The 18061-nt window shown below is 32.5% G+C and overlaps 1 protein-coding gene across 1 annotated transcript in view; it reads right to left on the bottom strand.

Moving 5' to 3' along the window:
• LOC142350495 (uncharacterized) overlaps window positions 1–18061 on the bottom strand; it is a 71153-nt gene that overhangs the window by 2358 nt on the left and 50734 nt on the right. Inside the window, exons 4-5 of the mRNA XM_075402345.1 lie at window positions 16417–16419; window positions 4991–5130 (exon numbers count right to left, since the gene is read on the bottom strand). Coding sequence (XP_075258460.1) covers window positions 4991–5130; window positions 16417–16419 — 143 coding nt within the window. The remainder of the gene's footprint in view (window positions 1–4990; window positions 5131–16416; window positions 16420–18061) is intronic.

Raw genomic sequence — 18061 nt, 5'->3', positions numbered from 1 at the left:
TCAGTTTTTACCGTTTCTTTGGTCTTCTTAAATTTGACAATAATTTTTAATCTATTAATTTGATTAGTTTTTGTAGACTATTCTATTTTCCAATCTGGTCTGGAAGACAAAATTTCTGTATACTGATCTTGTTTTGTAGACTATACGTTTTGCTCTGTTTTAAGACTAATCTAGTAATTAACTGTCATCTGTTCTATGTCTTCTTAACTCATTTTTTGGATTAAAAATTTAATATTTTCCAAAAATATTCCGTCATACTTCGATTTGAGTAATTTAAATAATCAGAGGCTATAAAATTTGGATCATATGGATCACATTTTCAAATGTTTTGAGAAATTTTAACATCTCTCAATTTACCAAAAAACACCCGTGCAGTTAAAACAAATTAATGTTCCAACCCCAATTGTGGGGGGAGGAACTATATACTCAAATGGGTTTTTTTTTGTTCAGACAATTTTAGCTGATCGATATATTCATTGTAGAGAAATGTGGGTGGTATCTTTAAAAAGCTCGTCCAGCGTAGAATTAAAAAAAAACGAGTTCTTCGTATTTCGTTTTTTTTCGATGGGTTATCGATGTTTAAAGTTTCATGTGAACACGGGATATTTGGCTCACTTTTGTTCACTTTCACCGTAATTTTTGTTAGAATTAACACTTTTTCTATGAAAATTTTAATTCAAAACTAAATTTCACTCCACAAAATTGATCAATTTAGTGTTTCTAATAGACAACAGAATATATAAAGACTAGTTCTGGTCCCATAGGGACGTTTACTATAAAAAAAATCGAATTCTTTTTTAGAGCTTTTTTTTTGAAAATTTTTGGATAATTTTTGTGTGTTTTCAAGTCACCTAGAGGTTAGTCACTTTTCATATCGAGGTTCCGATAAAAACAAACCTCATTTACTATCGAGTGAAGCCCAATAAAAAAAAATCGTTTTCAAGGAAATGCTCATATTTATTATTGGACTCTACTCTCAGTTCTCGCAATTTCAATTGAAATTTTGATTGTTTTAGGGTTTTACGAAATTTTTGCAATCCTTTGGCATAAACTTGTTGACTAAAAGTGCATTTTGTTTCGTATTGATCCATAAGTTAACCTATCTAGTGCTTTGAGTGGACAGCTAATGGCTGTTAACACTTTGAAAAAAAATTTTCAAACTTTTTTTTAATATTAACCAATCATAACTTTTTTTATTGAACTGTAAGCCAGTCTCAGTAATGACAGGACGTCACTACTTCCTATTGCAACCAAAAGTAAACTCGTTAGCTAGCAGTTTCATCTTCTAACTGTTGGTTATATGACTTCAATGACATAAGATTTCAATTTTTTTTTTAAGTTTTGGACATTTCGTACTTTGGTTCCTTTTGAAATCTTATCACGTTATCCTAAAAATATTGGCACCCATTGCTCTAGCAAAAGCTTTCAATAGGTCATAGATAAAATTTTCAGAAAAATAACTTATGGTTTAAAGGGCTTCAACTTTTTCTTCTCGCACTTTTCTACAGAATTTTTGGTTTTTGCCTCTTATTGTTGTTGTTCTCAAAGTCATTAGACTAATTGTGATGTCTTTTTGATCACACATGCAACAACAAAAACGTGTACTCACATCGAGGCAAAACCGGAGCAATTATTGATTTCCGTTGAAAACTATTGATTTTAATGTCTGTTAAGTCTTTAAAAAAAATTTTGAAAAAACTTTTGAACATTAATCAATCTTATTCTCATTTTCGTGACTTCTAAGTCAGTCTCAGTAATGAGAGAACACTTTTTAGTTCGTACGGCAACAAAATTTTGTCTAAGCAGGGTTTTAACTTCTAATTGTTGGATTTCAGACTTCGATGCACGAGCTTTCATAATTTTTTTTTTAATTTTGGACATTTTTGTTCAAAAATTTGGTTCCTTTTGAAATCTAATCACATTATCCTAATATCGATAGTTCCCTTTGAGAAGCCGTTCAATGGATTGTAGAAGAAGTTTTCAGAGAAAAGTTTATTGTTCAAATGGCTTCGACACTTTCTTCTCGCACTTATTTTCTGAATTCTTGGACTTTGCATGTATTTGTTGTTTTCTCTGAGTCAAGGCCATGTTGTAATAAAATACTGGTTACTTATGATTGAAAAACGTACTTGTTGTCACGTCGAGGTATAAATTTGTGTATTTAAAGCTTTTGAAATTTGTTGATTTTTTAAATTTATTGAATTTTCCGTTAAAGCTATTGAATTTTTTGTCGTTGACACTACGGGTTTTCGCTCAAATTTCTTGATTTTAAGGTATTGTCATACAACTATTGTGTTGATTTATTGATCACCTATGATTCAAAGATGATTGTCTCCCCATCGAGGTTGATTTGAGCGTATTTAATTTGTTCCGTTTGGCTTTGGAACTAGGTGTTTTCTGAAGAACATCGTGGTTTTAATATGTTTGTTCATATTTGTTGTTTTTCCGGTCAACTTGTAACAATAAAAACAATCCCATTGCTGTTAAAAAATAAATAAAAATAGAAAAAAAATACTGAAAAGTTCATTCTCTAATGGCTTCGACACTTTTCCCGCCTAATTTTTTTGAAATTGCTGTTTTTGCCCTTTTTTTATTTCTTAGGTAGCCGTAAAATGCTGACCGGTCTTATTAGCCTGCAATTGTAAGTTCATTGAATGACGTTACCCAAAGCAATCAGTTAAAGAGAATTGTCTTAAAATTAAAGATATTGTACCTTTTCAAAGGTTTTCATACTTTTCAATTTTTTGTTCTCTTCGTCAACTTGTAGCTTATACTTGTAATTGAGAGGTCCCATCCAATTCCTTGAATTTTGAAAGTTAACATGTCATTTGATATTATGTCGTAACTGATGTTTTGTTTGTTGGACGATATGCGTTCTCATAAAAGTTTTGTGAGTTGTTTATTTGCGTTTCTTTTTCTGTTTCTCTAAGGACATTCGCTATAGGCTAAAGTTTTTATAGACTTTTGAAACTTTACTTTTTCATTGATTTTTGAATTTAACCTCATTTTTTCTTCTCTTTGTCGACTTGTTACCTAGTCTCATTAAGGAAAACATCCATCTGCTGCATAGTTAGGAAAATATAAATTTGTGTAGTTAAGGTTTTATCTGATCGCATTTTGACGTTGTTACTAGATGCTTTTAAATTTAGATAGTGGGTTTTTGCAGTGAAATTTTTTTTTTGTTTTTGCTTATTTTGTTGTTTGTCGTTTTTCTCGTAGTTTTTTTTAATGGCAGATCTCGTGAGCGCTGTAATGAGGCATCGCATTATGTAATTCAATTAGTAGTAAGGTTTGTTAAATGATTTTTTATACTTAAACTTCTATTTTTGTTTTCTCTTCATTTGGATGACAATTAAGTCAAAAATGTAGATGAGCTCGGGTCGGAACATATGTTGCAAACGCACATTAACGAGCCTTCTTGTTAAAAAATATTAAGTTCAAATGCTCGCTTACTGCTATTTTATTGCCAAGAAATTTTGATTGCAGTCGGCTTTCTTATAATCTGAAAATTGTTCAAGGGGAGAAATAAGATCAATTGAAAGGCACCTAGTGTGAATTACTTATTGGAAACCCCCACTCAAAACTTTATTACCTCCAAGTTGTAATTTCGCAATTCCATGAATCCCGTAGACTCGAATTTTCAATTATTATGAGATGTTTAGAATAACAAATTTTGCTTTCTCAGCCGTATTAAATAGTATCTGCGAGATGCTATTATTTAGTGTGTTCGATTAAAAATTAGGTTCATCAGTTTTGATGGGACAGTTTGTAATAACTATTTAGAAATCTATTCATAAATTTGTAAACCGTTTTCTTGACTTGAAGCAAATTTTTTTGGTTTTAATACAATTCCTTCTGTTCAGAAAGTATCTAAAGAAAAAGATTCATCAGCAGAAAACAAAAAAAGAATTTGTTTTTAATTTCTATTTTTTAATGTTGTCTCAGAATAGAAATGGAGGTGTCTAATGTTTTCAAATTACAGTACAACCAGATTTAAATTGGCGAGAAAATGACGGTCTGGAAATTTATTTTGTTTATACTATATTCTGAAATGATCATATTATTAATCAGAGAAAATAACTTATGCAGCAGTTGTTATGATACCGAATAAGAACTACTGTACTGAAAGAACCTGGGTGGTGAAGTCTAGCAGTTCCTGATAATTCAAACAGGGAAAAACATCAAAAACTGCGGAACAAATCTTGTCAGAACAATTATTTTTGATGATGATACTCAATTTAGAAAATTGTTAAAGTCTTAAATAAAAGTCTTTATTTAACAAATGGCTACCGCAATTTACTGCTTTCGACAATCTTTTCAATTACCTTACGTAACAGCCTGCGTGCAATTTTTTTCAATCTATATGACGTCTAACCTGGTGTTCTAAAATTACATTTCAGAAGAATATTACTAAGTGTTATTTTATTCATCTATTTACTCTTTTGGCAGGCTTCATTTAAAAGCTACTTTCAGCTTCACTTCTATTTTCTATGCAGATAAAAATCGTTATTTTGGTCACTGATTCAGCCTAATCAATCTTGCGCAGTCTTGTATATTGTATATTCCCATAAAATTTTATTACATCTTGCATGAAATTTTGCAAGGCTCAATTTTTATCGTTAGGTCATTATCGTCGTTAGTTAGATCATTTATCTTATGAAAGTTGACTGAAACATTTTTCCGTTAATGCTCCAAAAATTTTCTTATTGGGCCTTAAACAGCCATTGCCTTGTTTTATAAACTATTTCCAAAAATCTGGTCACTATACGCTAATGGAAAGAGCCTACTCGATAAATCTAAAGAAATTTGTGTGGATAATATCTTTGCTTTTAAAAACTTATATTTTACATATTTTTTTCTTACCTGACCAAGGTGGGGAGAAGTAGGGTACTTAGAATATTCATCAGCAATTTATATTGTATTATCGCACAGCATTATATTACTTTCTTGAATTTTTCTTTTTCATAACTAGTCGCAGCTATAGTTTTACCTGAAAAGTTTAGTCAACGCCTTGTAATCTTCATCTGAGCCATGCCGTTCGTTTTTCTCCTCCAGGTGTCTAAACTGGACGTTGTTTATGATGAGAGCCAGGCCTGGTTTGACACCGTTCACATCGTATACAAGGTTTTCCTGTAGAACAAAAACATTTAATTATAAAGCATAATATTCTATAACGTTTTCTAAAAATCGATTTTGATTCCAAAAACACTCGTTGAGTTTTCATCCACAACTTCCAATATTTTAGCAATATTTTAGCACTCTTACAATATTTTAGCAACGAAGAAACTGCTCAATCAACTAGATCTTCATCAACCCGAGTTTTTCAAAGAATCTTTGGCAAAAAACGGTATCAGTTCGAATATTTCAAACTAACCAAGTTTTTCATTGGAAGTTTTCAATTATCCTAGGAGGAAAATTACTTTTTGTTAACACACCTTCAGATTACAAAAGGACAGTAATACAAAACTAAGTTTGATGGAAAACAAGAAACCCCTGTCATAGCATTTTCAAGATCCTATATAGAATCGATTCATCATTAAAATATTTAAAAAAACAAGAGAGAAAAAATTGAATTCTTTCCTATTAACCAACCCCCCCCCCCCCAAAAAAAAAACAAAAAACAAAAAAATGTTGTCCACCCCTAGTTACAGCGCATGTGCCATTACTTGGTAAATCATTATGTAAAGATTTGGCACGTTCCGGGTGGAATTCATATGTATTAAGCGGGGGGTGGGGGTTGCAATCATAAAAGAGCCCGAAGAATCTGAAATTAGTCAGATAGGACATCATGCATCAATCACTCCACCTGTTGGATGAAATTGAATTGCGTTCTCCAAGTACTTTTGGTCATTGAAAGCAAGGCTGGTTGTCTTTATGGCAATATAGATTTGTGAGTAAGCATCACTCCAATTCATATCTTTAATTCCCAATAAATTGAAACGTGATTTACAGCATGGTGCCAAAAAGCTAAGCACAGTATTTTTCTTCTCAGTTATGTATGCCAGTTTATGATATTTGAGTCATTTTCGAAGCTGAGCGTAAATCAACTCTTCAATTTAAGGAAACTTATATCAAACAACTATCATAGTGCCGACTTCAAAGTTTAGGCTCGTAAAAATTAAACTGATAATAGTTTAATTTAAAATTGTCTTCCGGCAAACAGTAAAAAATAGCAGAAAAATAAGAAATGCAGAACTGCTGTTTTGAGAACTGTAAAAAAATTAGAACCGCAGTTTTGAGGTCAATTAATTACGAAAAAAAAAACAAATGTTTCTGAAAATTCTGTAATTGATCGGTCAGAAATGCCCAAATCTAAATGGAAAGCATCACGATATCATCCCCTGTTGAGACGCATCCCCGGCTGTGGGTAATGACCGTTTTTGATTGTCTTTGAGCGCTTTTGGCCGGTAATTTTAGTAAACAATCGTCTTTGATTAATTTCAATCGTTATTTGATCGATAAATTTAGGAAATGATTATTGTTTTTGACCGTTCATTTAGGATCCTGCCGCTTTTACGGGACTGTCTTTCTTAATAGTTTATTTAAGAAACTACCGTTTCTGAAGTTTTTCGCAGTTCAAAGAAGTAAGAATGGTATTGAATGCGTTGAGAGCGGTGAAAAAAATCAATCGCTATGAATGACAAACCTTGCAGAAAGCTACCGCTAAATCTACGGCTTTTTATGTTTATTAACTTAGGCAAGATTTGAGGTGAAGGCGTTGAAATTCTTAAGGTGCTTTTTTCTTTATTTTTTTAAAATTAAGCTATCAGGAAACAATATTGTGTATGTTGAATCGATTTTAAAACGTAAATGTGAGAAATTCGGCTTTTCATTGACTTCTGATCTCTAAGTAGAACTTTCCCAGTTGTATTCCTTCTTATGCTTGGAAATTTTTTTTATATACCTACGAAACTCTGTGAAGCTTTATTTATCAATAATCTCATCATATTTTTGTAAATTGAAGATAATAAAGAAAAATTTCCGATGTGAATACATCGTGGTATGATACACTTCCTTTGCCAAAAAATGATCAACAAAGCACAAAACACGTCAGACCTTTGGCCGTGTTCCTCTAAAAATACCGATCAGAAACGATAAAAACGATTATTTCATTTGTTCTTTGTTGGAAAAATTTTCAACTGGCGATACTTTTTTTGCTATAAGAATACATAAGAAGACAGAGGTGGACCTTATGGTGAGTTAAGTGAGTTTTACGAGAATAGAACAATGTTTCTTGGAAACTGAGCATTTATTGTTATGCTCTACAAAATGATCATATGAAAGCAACTCGTTCTTTGAAAATCCAAAAAAAACTGAAATTCAATAAAATATAATTGCAATTTGAAGAAAGCACTAAACAAGAACAAAGCACTTCAAAAAACACTGAGGTCAACGTCAACGAATTTGACCTCAGAAAATGATGTGTACTTACTTGTCCAGCATGATGGTTTTTACTTGGGGCAATTTCTTTTGAAATATTTCTGAAGAAAGTTTTTTTGGACCCACTGATAATTTACAAGATAAATTTAAAAAAGAAACTTTCAATTTTTATGGCATTATTTTCACTGCTTTTGTAAAATTAAAGCTCTATTAGAAAAACAACTGGAAAATTGTTCTTGAAATGATAATGTTCATTTTGGTTAAAAAAATTTATAAAAATACAAAAACCGAGTTTTTGTCTTCTAATAGAATTTTTTCTCGTGCGAAAAGTTTAAATGGTGTCGGTAAGCTCTATTTTGTATGATTATTGAGAAAACAACTACGCCGTATATTGAGGTTCGGTGATTTTAGCAGAAAATCCGGGCAAGTTGCGCAAAGTTATTATGACCTGAACCACAACCACAAAAATTCCAGTCAGTTATTTATCCATCTGATTAAAGCGGCACTGAAAGATTGTCCACAACTCCTGCTATCTTGCCTTTCCCAGTAAATTTTTGTCAACGGGGGTCAAACTAGAAAACCCACTGGGATTTCATAGCAGAGCTTTATATAAAAAAAATAAGAATTTCCGAGGTTCAGCGGAGCAAACATGTTGAAGAGCTAGACTGAATTCTGAATCTAGTAGCCGCAGCAGCTACAGTTGTAACAAGAGTATTAGTATTCGTAAAATATTTGATAATCTCAATGTTTCCGCAAAGATTGTTGCGATAGACATTTGTTCCAAGTCTTAAATAAGCTGTGGCAGCTGACATAATAACAAAAGTTTTAGGGTTGGCAAAAAATTGTATAGTCTCACAGTTTCTATGGAGGTTGTGAGGTATTCATCTGAAATCTAAAACATTTCCTTTCATAACTCTGATACCAAGATGTTGATGACGCCCCTTGTTTCACTGTGGTGCCACAAAAGCTAAGTACGTTTTTTTCGTCTCAGTTATTAAAACCAGTTTTTTACTTTAAACCATCTTCGGCGGAACTGAGCGTGATCAAACTCTTCCTTTCAAAGAAATTGAGCTTAGACAACCCTCAGGCTGCTGACTACAAAAGTTTACGCTCGATGAAGTTATATAGATAATGGTATAAATTAAAATCGGCTTCGAGTTAACAGTAAAAAGAGTAGAAAAATAATTAGATAATTGCTGTCATGAGATCAATTATCGAAAAATGATCTGTTAGGCACACCAAAAAATCTAATTGAAAAGGATCACGATAGCATAATATTTCTTTTCCTACTAAAACCCATATTCTTAAGAACTTAATTTTAAAAAAAAATCAAATACAAACTTTTTGTCAAACTTTGCGGCAAAGAGACTATTCAAAGATTTATCAAAAGAGAACAGCAACGAGAAGAAAGTCGGAATATCAAAAACTTTTTAGAGTAAACGCGACAAAAGAGAACCGGACGATATAAAAACCAATGAGAAACCACTACAGAAAATTGTTCTTAAAATGATAATAATCATTTTGGTTAAAAAAATTTATAAAAATACAAAAACCGAGTTTTTGTCTTCTGAAAGAATTTTTTCTCGTGCGAAAAGTTTAAATGGTGTCGGTAAGCTCTATTTTGTATGATTATTGAGAAAACAACTACGCCGTATATTGAGGTTCGGTGATTTTAGCAGAAAACCCGGGCAAGTTGTGCAAAGTTATTATGACCTGTACCACAACCATAAAAATTCCAGTCAGTTATTTATCCATCTGATTAAAGCGGCACTGAAAGATTGTTCACAATTCCTGCTATCTTGCCTTCCCAGTAAATTTTTGTCAACGGGGGTCAAAATAGAAAACCCACTGGGATTTCATAGCAGAGCTTTATATAAAAAAATAAGAATTTCCGAGGTTCAGCGGAGCAAATATGTTGAAGAGCTAGACTGAATTCTGAATCTAGTAGCCGCAGCAGCTACAGTTGTAACAAGAGTTTTAGTATTCGTAAAATATTGGATAATCTCAATGTTTCCGCAAAGATTGTTGTGATAGACATTTGTTCCAAGTCTTAAATAAGCTGTGGCAGCTGACATAATAACAAAAGTTTTAGGGTTGGCAAAAAATTGTATAGTCTCACAGTTTCTATGGAGGTTGTGAGGTATTCATCTGAAATCTAAAACATTTCCTTTCATAACTCTGATACCAAGATGTTGATGACGCCCCTTGTTTCACTGTGGTGCCACAAAAGCTAAGTACGTTTTTTTCGTCTCAGTTATTAAAACCAGTTTTTTACTTTAAACCATCTTCGGAACTGAGCGTGATCAAACTCTTCCTTTCAAAGAAATTGAGCTTAGACAACCCTCAGGTTGCTGACTACAAAAGTAGTAACATGAAACGAACATCCGCAGCAACATGAAACGAACATCCATGGAAACTGGACATTTATTTGTTAAGTTCTGCAAAATGGCCATCTAATTCATTAAAAAACCAAAAAAAAACGAAGTTCAATTTTTTTTTTTGGAAATTTGAAGAACAAAGCACTTCAGAAAACTGACAAATCGTCAATAACTGTGTCCTTGCAAATTGATATGTAACTATTTGTCTGGCATGATCGATTTTGCTCGGGGCAATTACATTTTGAAAAACTTTGAAGACCATTTGTAAGATTCCACAGCAAAACTTGAAACAATTTTACTAAGAATTTTCGCTTTCGATGGTACTATTTTTTCTCATTTCTTGTAACACTAAAGAATTATTCCACAAGCAACTGAAAAATTTCTCTTAAATTCGGAGGTTTAATATGGTTAAATAACATAAATTATAGAATCGGAAATATTGATTGCTTATGGAAACTATATCTCAATAAAAAATTTTACACATTGGTGAATTGGATCCCAGTAATTTTTTCAAGGTAAAATTGCGCAAAGTTACTACTTCCCGTAATCCCACCAGAAAACTTGCATTCATTTTTTCCCGCTGATTCTAGTGGGACTGAAAGACTGTCTGACAAATCCCGCCATTCCAACTGGGGTCTTGAACTTCCCAGTAAGTTGTTGTAATCAAGATCAATCTAAGAACCCCACATGGATATCATACCAGAACAACATATGCAAAAATTGAGACTTTTTGAGGTTTAACGGCACAAATCATGTTGAATCACTCAAATGAATACTAGTAGCCGCGGCACCTATAAGAGTTACAAGTATTTTAGTACTAGCAATTTCTGGATAATTTCAAAGACTTCATGAAGAGTGTTCGATAGATATTCATTTCAAATCTTTGTTATATTTCTTCCTAAGTTTCTCTAAATCTTAATAAAAGTCGGTGATGGTTACACGTCCGTTTAGATGCAGCAACGTTTAGTTTAGGCAGCAAAGTTATCAGTTAGGATTGCAATTGTCTCTAGCTCACTGTTCTCATTATTTGTATGGCATTTTCACTGAAAATAGTGCAAAAACATTTCACAATTTTGATTAATGAAGAAGTCTTTGCTTTGTTTTCAAACAATTCACAGCTCAAAATAAAATTTTCACGTTTTGATGTGACTATTTAAAGACCACTAAGCAAATGAGAGAGAGACAGACAGATATATATATATATATATATATATATATATATATATATATATATTTATATATATATATTTATATATATATATATATATATATAGAGAGAGAGGTAGAGAGAGAAAGAGAGAGAGAGAGAGAGAGAGAGAGAGAGAGAGAGAGATAGTTAATTCCTCTGAGTATAAATGAACATCAAAGCTATAACATTACATAACATCAGAAAGCTTCAAGTTATCATTGGGCTACACAGAAAAATGCAAAAATCTCAGAGAGGGCAATTAACGGATCCAACAGGATCACTGGACATTGCCTATCAAGAGATGTAAAAAATCAAAAAATGAAACTAAAAGATTGCAAAGAATTATAAATTCTAACCAAAAATCTCATCAAAGTTAAACGAATTTTCAAATTTTGACCAAAATTTTAACCCCTTTAGGAAACTCCGGCTACAGCACGGTAAAGCGTTGTGTGATAGTTTTTTCCATTATTAAACAACTTCAAAATGTGAACATGGCAAATCGATTAAGAGAAAACAGTTTTTGTTAACAAAGTATTTGATAAAATGAAGTTATCCCAAAATTTTATGCACCAAATTGACATACGAGAAACCAGAGAGCTGATCAAAATTGGGTGGTAGAACATTTCTTTCCATTAAAAGATTAAATAGCTTGGCACCTCTGTATCTCAGTGAATTCTGTTCATTTTTTGTTTACATCTTGATATTTTTAACAACCATTTCATTGAACTTTTTGCCAAATGGGTTGATCGCGATACAGAAGACAACAAATCATTGAGATAAGTGCCAGTATGCATTTCATTTACTGATTTTCTCACAAATTTTAGTAACTCTCTTTCAAGCAAATCATGAAGATATGATCTTATTTTTTTCCAAAAATTGGGCGACACTTTCTGTGTACTTCAGGAACACAATTACTCCAAAACTTTTTTTAAAAAAAAACTAGGGGTTCAAGGATGCTGTAATTAACACATCCATATACCCAAATGCCGTATTGAATCATTGGTTTAATATTTGATGTTTAGTATTGCAATAAAATATAATGCCCTAACTTTGATACAGTTGCGCTTTGAACAGACAATTTTTTTTATTTCGTCAATGTGCGTCGTGAATTTGAGTTTTTTATCTATATGTACATCAAGATATTTGCAGCTTTCTGATTCAGGTAAACTAACAGAATTTAATTTAAAATCACAAAGCCTATTGGAATTAGAGGCATTGTTACGTATTTTAATACTCATTTGACAACTTTTCTTAGCGTTTAGTGAAAGCCTATTTGCATTGAGCCACTTCTCTGTATTGACTAAGTCTTTTTGTATTAAATGAAAATCAATATTTCCTATGAGTATCTCTATGAGGTTTGTATCGTCTGCAAAAAGAACAGTTTTGCAGAATTGGCATACGCCTGGAAGGTCAATTATGTAAGTAAATCAAAAAAAACAATGGGCCAGGAATTGAGCCTTGTAGAACTCCACAGTTTAATTTCTTCTAATAGGAGTTACAATTATTGAACGAAACACAATGCTGTCTCTGTGATAAAAAATTTTAAATCCATTTAAAGCAAACACCTCATATGTCATATTAATCAAGTTTTATTAACAGGATTTCGTGGTCAATCGTATCAAAGTCAATAAAAAAGGTGACAACTTACAAATAGCAATTTTCACAAATGGTTTTGGTCAACTTTGCAATGGCATCAATTGTGCTATGTTTTTTTTTTCGACAACCCAACTGATTAGGATTTAAAAAAATCGAATGCTTCGAAGTATGTTTAAATTCGATTATACATGATACGTTCAAATATATTACTCCATACAATGAGCATGGAAATTTGTCTGTAATTGTTACGTCTTCTGTTGCTCCCGTCTTATGCAGTGGCACTATTTTTGTTCGTTTTAATACGCTTGGGAATTTACCATATTTAAAAGAAGCGTCTGTAAGATAAACAAGATGCTTGCATGTAAGGGATTTAGTTTCCTTCAATCAAATTAGTACTTATATCATCAATTCTTGAAGATGATTTCTCCTTTAGGTCGTTAATGACTTTAATGATTTCGTCCCAATTAGTTTTGTAAGCAATTAACCCGGTGACTGACAAAGACCTCTTTTGGAATTGCATCTTTGAGATTTGGCCCTATATTTACAAAAAAGCTCAACTCATTTGCAACTGCTAAGTGGTTAGACAACGAATGATTGTTAGTCTTTTTAGAAGTAACACCCTTGAGCTCATTTATAAATTTTTGTTCATAGTAATGTTTCTTTTTTGCTTTGAATGTTTTCTCTACTTTTGTACGTAGCGGTTTAAATTTGTCTAATTTGCCGCGGTTCTTTTTGTCCTTTTTCAACGAATTGTGCAACTGATTTCTTTTTCAAATCAAATTTTTCAATGTTTTATCAAACCAAATTGGTTTTCCAGTCCTATTTTCCTTTGGAATTCGATAAAGGAGCAAACCTTTCAAATACTTGCTTAAAAGCAATTTCAAACTTCTCAAAAGCAATGTCAACATCGTCTACAACTTCTTGTTTTATTGTGGCTAGTGACTCAGAGAAAGTTTCAATAAAAAGAGCCTTTTTATTAGGGAATTTCAAAGGAACTCGTATCACGAAATCAAGTTTGTGATAAACTGATTCCATTAATGTTTTCAAATTGCAGCACTGTGGGAAGATGATCACAATAACTTTGACTATCCATTACAAAAGGCTTTTGAACCTTTAAGCTTTTCATGAAAAAATTATCCAAACAACCTCAGTATTTTGGCTGATGCGGGTTGGTTTAAGAAAACTTATTTCAAAACCATTTGATCTTAGTGTTGATAGATATGACGATGTGAGTCTTTAGTATCTAGTACGTTTATGTTGAAGTTTCCACAGAAAATTATTCTTTTTTAACGAGCGCTAAGGTTTTCTAATGTATTATCTAGTTCAAAGATAAAATGTTGCTTGATTATGCACTACTAACAAAGCGATCTTCAAATCTCCAATTTTTAGATGAGGTAAAAAAAACTTTCAGCAAAACCACAATTCAGCTATTCAATCAAGCTTACTTTGTCTCTTACTTGAATCATAACACCACCACCCCTGCCAAACCTTGATTTTGACAAGCAAGTATTATAGTTAGTTTGTCTGAAAAAGTTTGGATCATCTTCATTTGCTAGCCAAGATTCTGTTAAATAGATTATGGAAGGCGGAGACTCAAAACAAAAGATTAGTGCCTCTAATTCTTCATAATGTTTTTTAATCTATTTAGTGTTTAAATGTAAAAATTTCTGCCAATTTGATGCAGATACATATTTGGTGCATTTGATTAACCCATTAGCTGAATTATTAGGTGACATAATCTTCGCTGTCCTCATCAATCCGAAACAGCTGTTTCTCTATACTATCCAGAAAGGTCTCTTTGGCATTAGGTGAATCACTTATGAGACATAACAAAGTCCAACAGCTCGTCTTTATTTGCTCTCCTACTTTTAAGATCCTCCAGGAGCTTATTTCTGTACTCATGTTCTTCAACGGATTCGCGCACACGTTTGAGAGACGGCATCTTAGTTGAAAATGGGGTTCCAGGCGTAAAATGTGGTGGTTTTGATAACTTTGAAACAGGCGTGCTGAAAATGTTTCGATTTATTTGCATTGAATTTGTATCCATTCAGCTTGCTTGTCTTTGATTTGAGTGGACATTCATTGAAAATCTGTTCAATGCTTGATCCATTTTCTTAGCAATTGGCTGTAACTCATCAATATCCTTAGTCGAATTAAGTTCAAGATAACGAGGACTGGATTTGAACAAGTGGTGCCGAGTTCTTAGTGGTCACTTTCAATTGTTTGGCTTCAGCGTCCACTTTCAATGCCAGACCGTATCTGCTCAACCTTTTTTGGATATACACTGGTTTTCCATTAATTGCGCAATTTGTGCATTTTTCGCGGCATTTTCTGTAATTAGAATTTTCAAAATTTCTTTAGATGTTTCGTCGAGACCCTCACTCTCATGCAACTTTTCCATCAGATCTCCCATGCCTCGCTGGCTCATCTCTATTTAATAAGTTTATCACAACAATTAGGCTAATGTATTTTTTTTTATTTTCACTCGGATAACGTTGCATCAAAACGCGATTGTGAAAATTGGGAAGATGGGGTCTCCACTATGACATAGATTTATTTTCCTTTTAGAGGGCCACAAGTCTCTGATGAATTGTCAAGCTAGGAGGACACTCAGTTCTTAGAACCGCTTAACCCACATAATCGTAACTAACTTTTACATTTTTTCAACCCCCCCCCATTTATGGCATCTAGATTTCAAACTTTGAGCGATATATACTTATAGCTGTAAACTAAACATCCCAAACAATTGATTGAGAAACCTTATGATGAGTAAGTCCGCTAAAAAGATTTGCTCAGTCTCCATAACAATCGCTATGGGATTTACAATGAAATGCGTCTCAATCAATGCATCCTATGGGATTCCATACAGCTACCAAAGTATCTGGACGGCTACAATTGAGACAACGCGTGAACTTGATCCCATGCTGGAAAAATTTTCTCCGGTAGCTTGGGAGAAACGTTTTCAGTTGAGCAAAGTTTTTAGTTGAGCAATTTTGGGCTGTCGATATCTTTAACAAGCGAGAAAACACAATTTAAAAATATTCAGTTTTCATGATTTAAAACATTACTAGTTAATTCAAAGGGCACAAACAATGGAATATATATATATATATATATATATATATATATATATTCTGCAGAAAAGTTTTATGAGGTGTAATTGCTGTAATTTTATTTTACTTTTTTCAAACCAGAAACAGCTAATGAAGGTGAAAACATCTTTTTAAAGCCTCTTTGAGAAATTGCAGCTCGAAATTTTCAAGCTTTCCACAATCTTTCTTTCGTTATTCACATTAACCATTCAAGTTCAGGTGCAAAAATTTAGTCACATTTTTGCTAACTTCAAATAACCTCCCGCAACCTTTTTCGACCATCTTAGAAATTGAAGAAAAGAATTTTTTGCAGGTTAGAAAACACTCTGCCACAGGTTAAATAATGCAAATTAAAACTTTCTGCTATGATCGGTGAAATTTCCTTAACCTACGTTTGCAAATATGTTTGACTCACTTTCTACAAATAATACGCTGAAAAAATTCGCTTGCAATAATTAGAGTCCTTCATGGTAGATTAAGGAAAAAGAATTAAAAAATCTTTTTGCTAAAATTAGCTTTCTTATGAGTTCAGGCTGTCAGTTCTCTGATCATTGTGCAAAATCTGTGTTGATCTACATACCTTCAAATTTTCTTCAATTCTCAAATTTACCAGATATTAACAGAATTTTAAATACACAATTATAGCAAAACTAGAATTTATGGAAACCGTACATAGATCTGACAAAGATGAGCAAATAAGAAACGGGCAGCTTGATTTAGTTGGTCAGAAATGGTTGATATTTAAAAACAAATAAAATTAAACAGCATCTCTTAAACTCACTTCTTGATTCATTTGTCAATTGATGCAATTCTAAGTGAAAGAGTTATTGATAAAAAATATATTCTGCTGACGGAGTTACAAACCAAAGCTTTGTTTTCAATTATCTTCTTGTTTGATTATATCAGCTCTGTCGCCAAATTTTATTATAGAATCTGGCAATAAAATGATGTTATAAGTACTTATTATTGATAATTAAGTAATCAACTAGAAGTCTCCGCAAACCTCTCAAGACCTCCGAACAGAAGACCAACTTAAGTTAATTATTTTGATTCCAGCCAAAAATGGAGGTATTACTCACATTATCTTAAGATTAAATCGCAATTTGAATGTTCACAAAAAATTCGGAGACAGAATTGTCCGAAATCTTAAATTAAGGCAGCTATTAATGAGGAGAGATCAAACACTAAAGGTTGGCACTGAAGAACTCAAAATTATAATAAATACAATATCAATCCTGAAAAAATATGGATATAAATAGCGATGTTCAAGGCAAAAATTTGGTGACATTTTTCAAAAATCGGAATTAAACATTACAAACCAATAGAACTGAAGTGATGTTCAGGTGCTGAATTGGAAAACAAGAGCGTCGGTAAAAGTATACTGGATATAGTAGGTATGGTGCCAAAATATCAAAAAATGGATATCTTCAGTTTCCACCCGCACCCCAGTGTTTTTCATGCGTCCACTCAAAATTGACTTCTTGTTGAATAGCAAGTTACTATGTAAGAAAACATCCAGAGTTTGAGGGCGGGGAAAAACTAAGTCATAGGCCCATTAAAAGTGGGTCGAAATAGAATAGATCGGAGAATAAGAATAAACAACCAAAATCTTCTCATGCACTTCACGAGACAAGATTTCAGCAGGATTGTTCATTAACTGTCAGAACAATTAACTGTAGCATTGCAGGACCAGTCCTGAATTATAATTCGAAAAACTGAACAAACAGAGGACAACATTATCAGCCTCCTTAAAAGAGCAGCCTCCGATAATGAGCAAGTTGAAAATCAAGATGTCCGCGAAAGTAAAAGAACTCTACAAAATTCAAAGAACTTTACAAAATGAACTTATTTCATTTCACATTTAGAAAAATAGGATTATAGAAGTTATTATTTCCAATGACGTCAACTTCTAAAGACCGTTACACAATGAGAGTTTAGAGAGCAAAGTTTGTTGGAAACCATTGAGAGACTGAATAAAAGGGCAACAAACATTTGGCAAACACCTCTTTTAACGACTTTATAGAAAAAAATTAGCATCAAATTCATTGAAACACGCAAAAAAACCTGAATGCTTCAACTTCTTTTCCACTATTTCTGAACAAAAATCTTATATCAAATTCAATTAAAACGATGGATAAAAATTAAGGGAACACGTAACAAGGAAGCAACAAATGCAGACAACAATATGAAATTATTTGAAAACAAATGTCGAAGCTAATAAAAGTTTTTAGCACTAACCTGAATCCTTTATATTGATTCAATTATGCATAAATAGAGATTGAATTGAAGCAAATGTTAATGACTGTGCGACAAAACAAAAAAAAATTACGAAAAATGGTCACAATCCAAAGAACTTAAATATTTATTTAAACCAGTCATGCCATGTTCGTAAAATTTAGGCTGTAAAAAAATTCAAAAATTTCTAA

Source organism: Convolutriloba macropyga, chromosome 12 (genome assembly GCF_964194025.1).
Source record: "Convolutriloba macropyga chromosome 12, txConMacr16.3, whole genome shotgun sequence".
Lineage (NCBI taxonomy): Eukaryota > Metazoa > Xenacoelomorpha > Acoela > Convolutidae > Convolutriloba > Convolutriloba macropyga.
The sequence above is the reverse complement of the archived record's forward strand: the minus strand, read 5'-3'. Positions and strand labels throughout refer to the sequence as shown.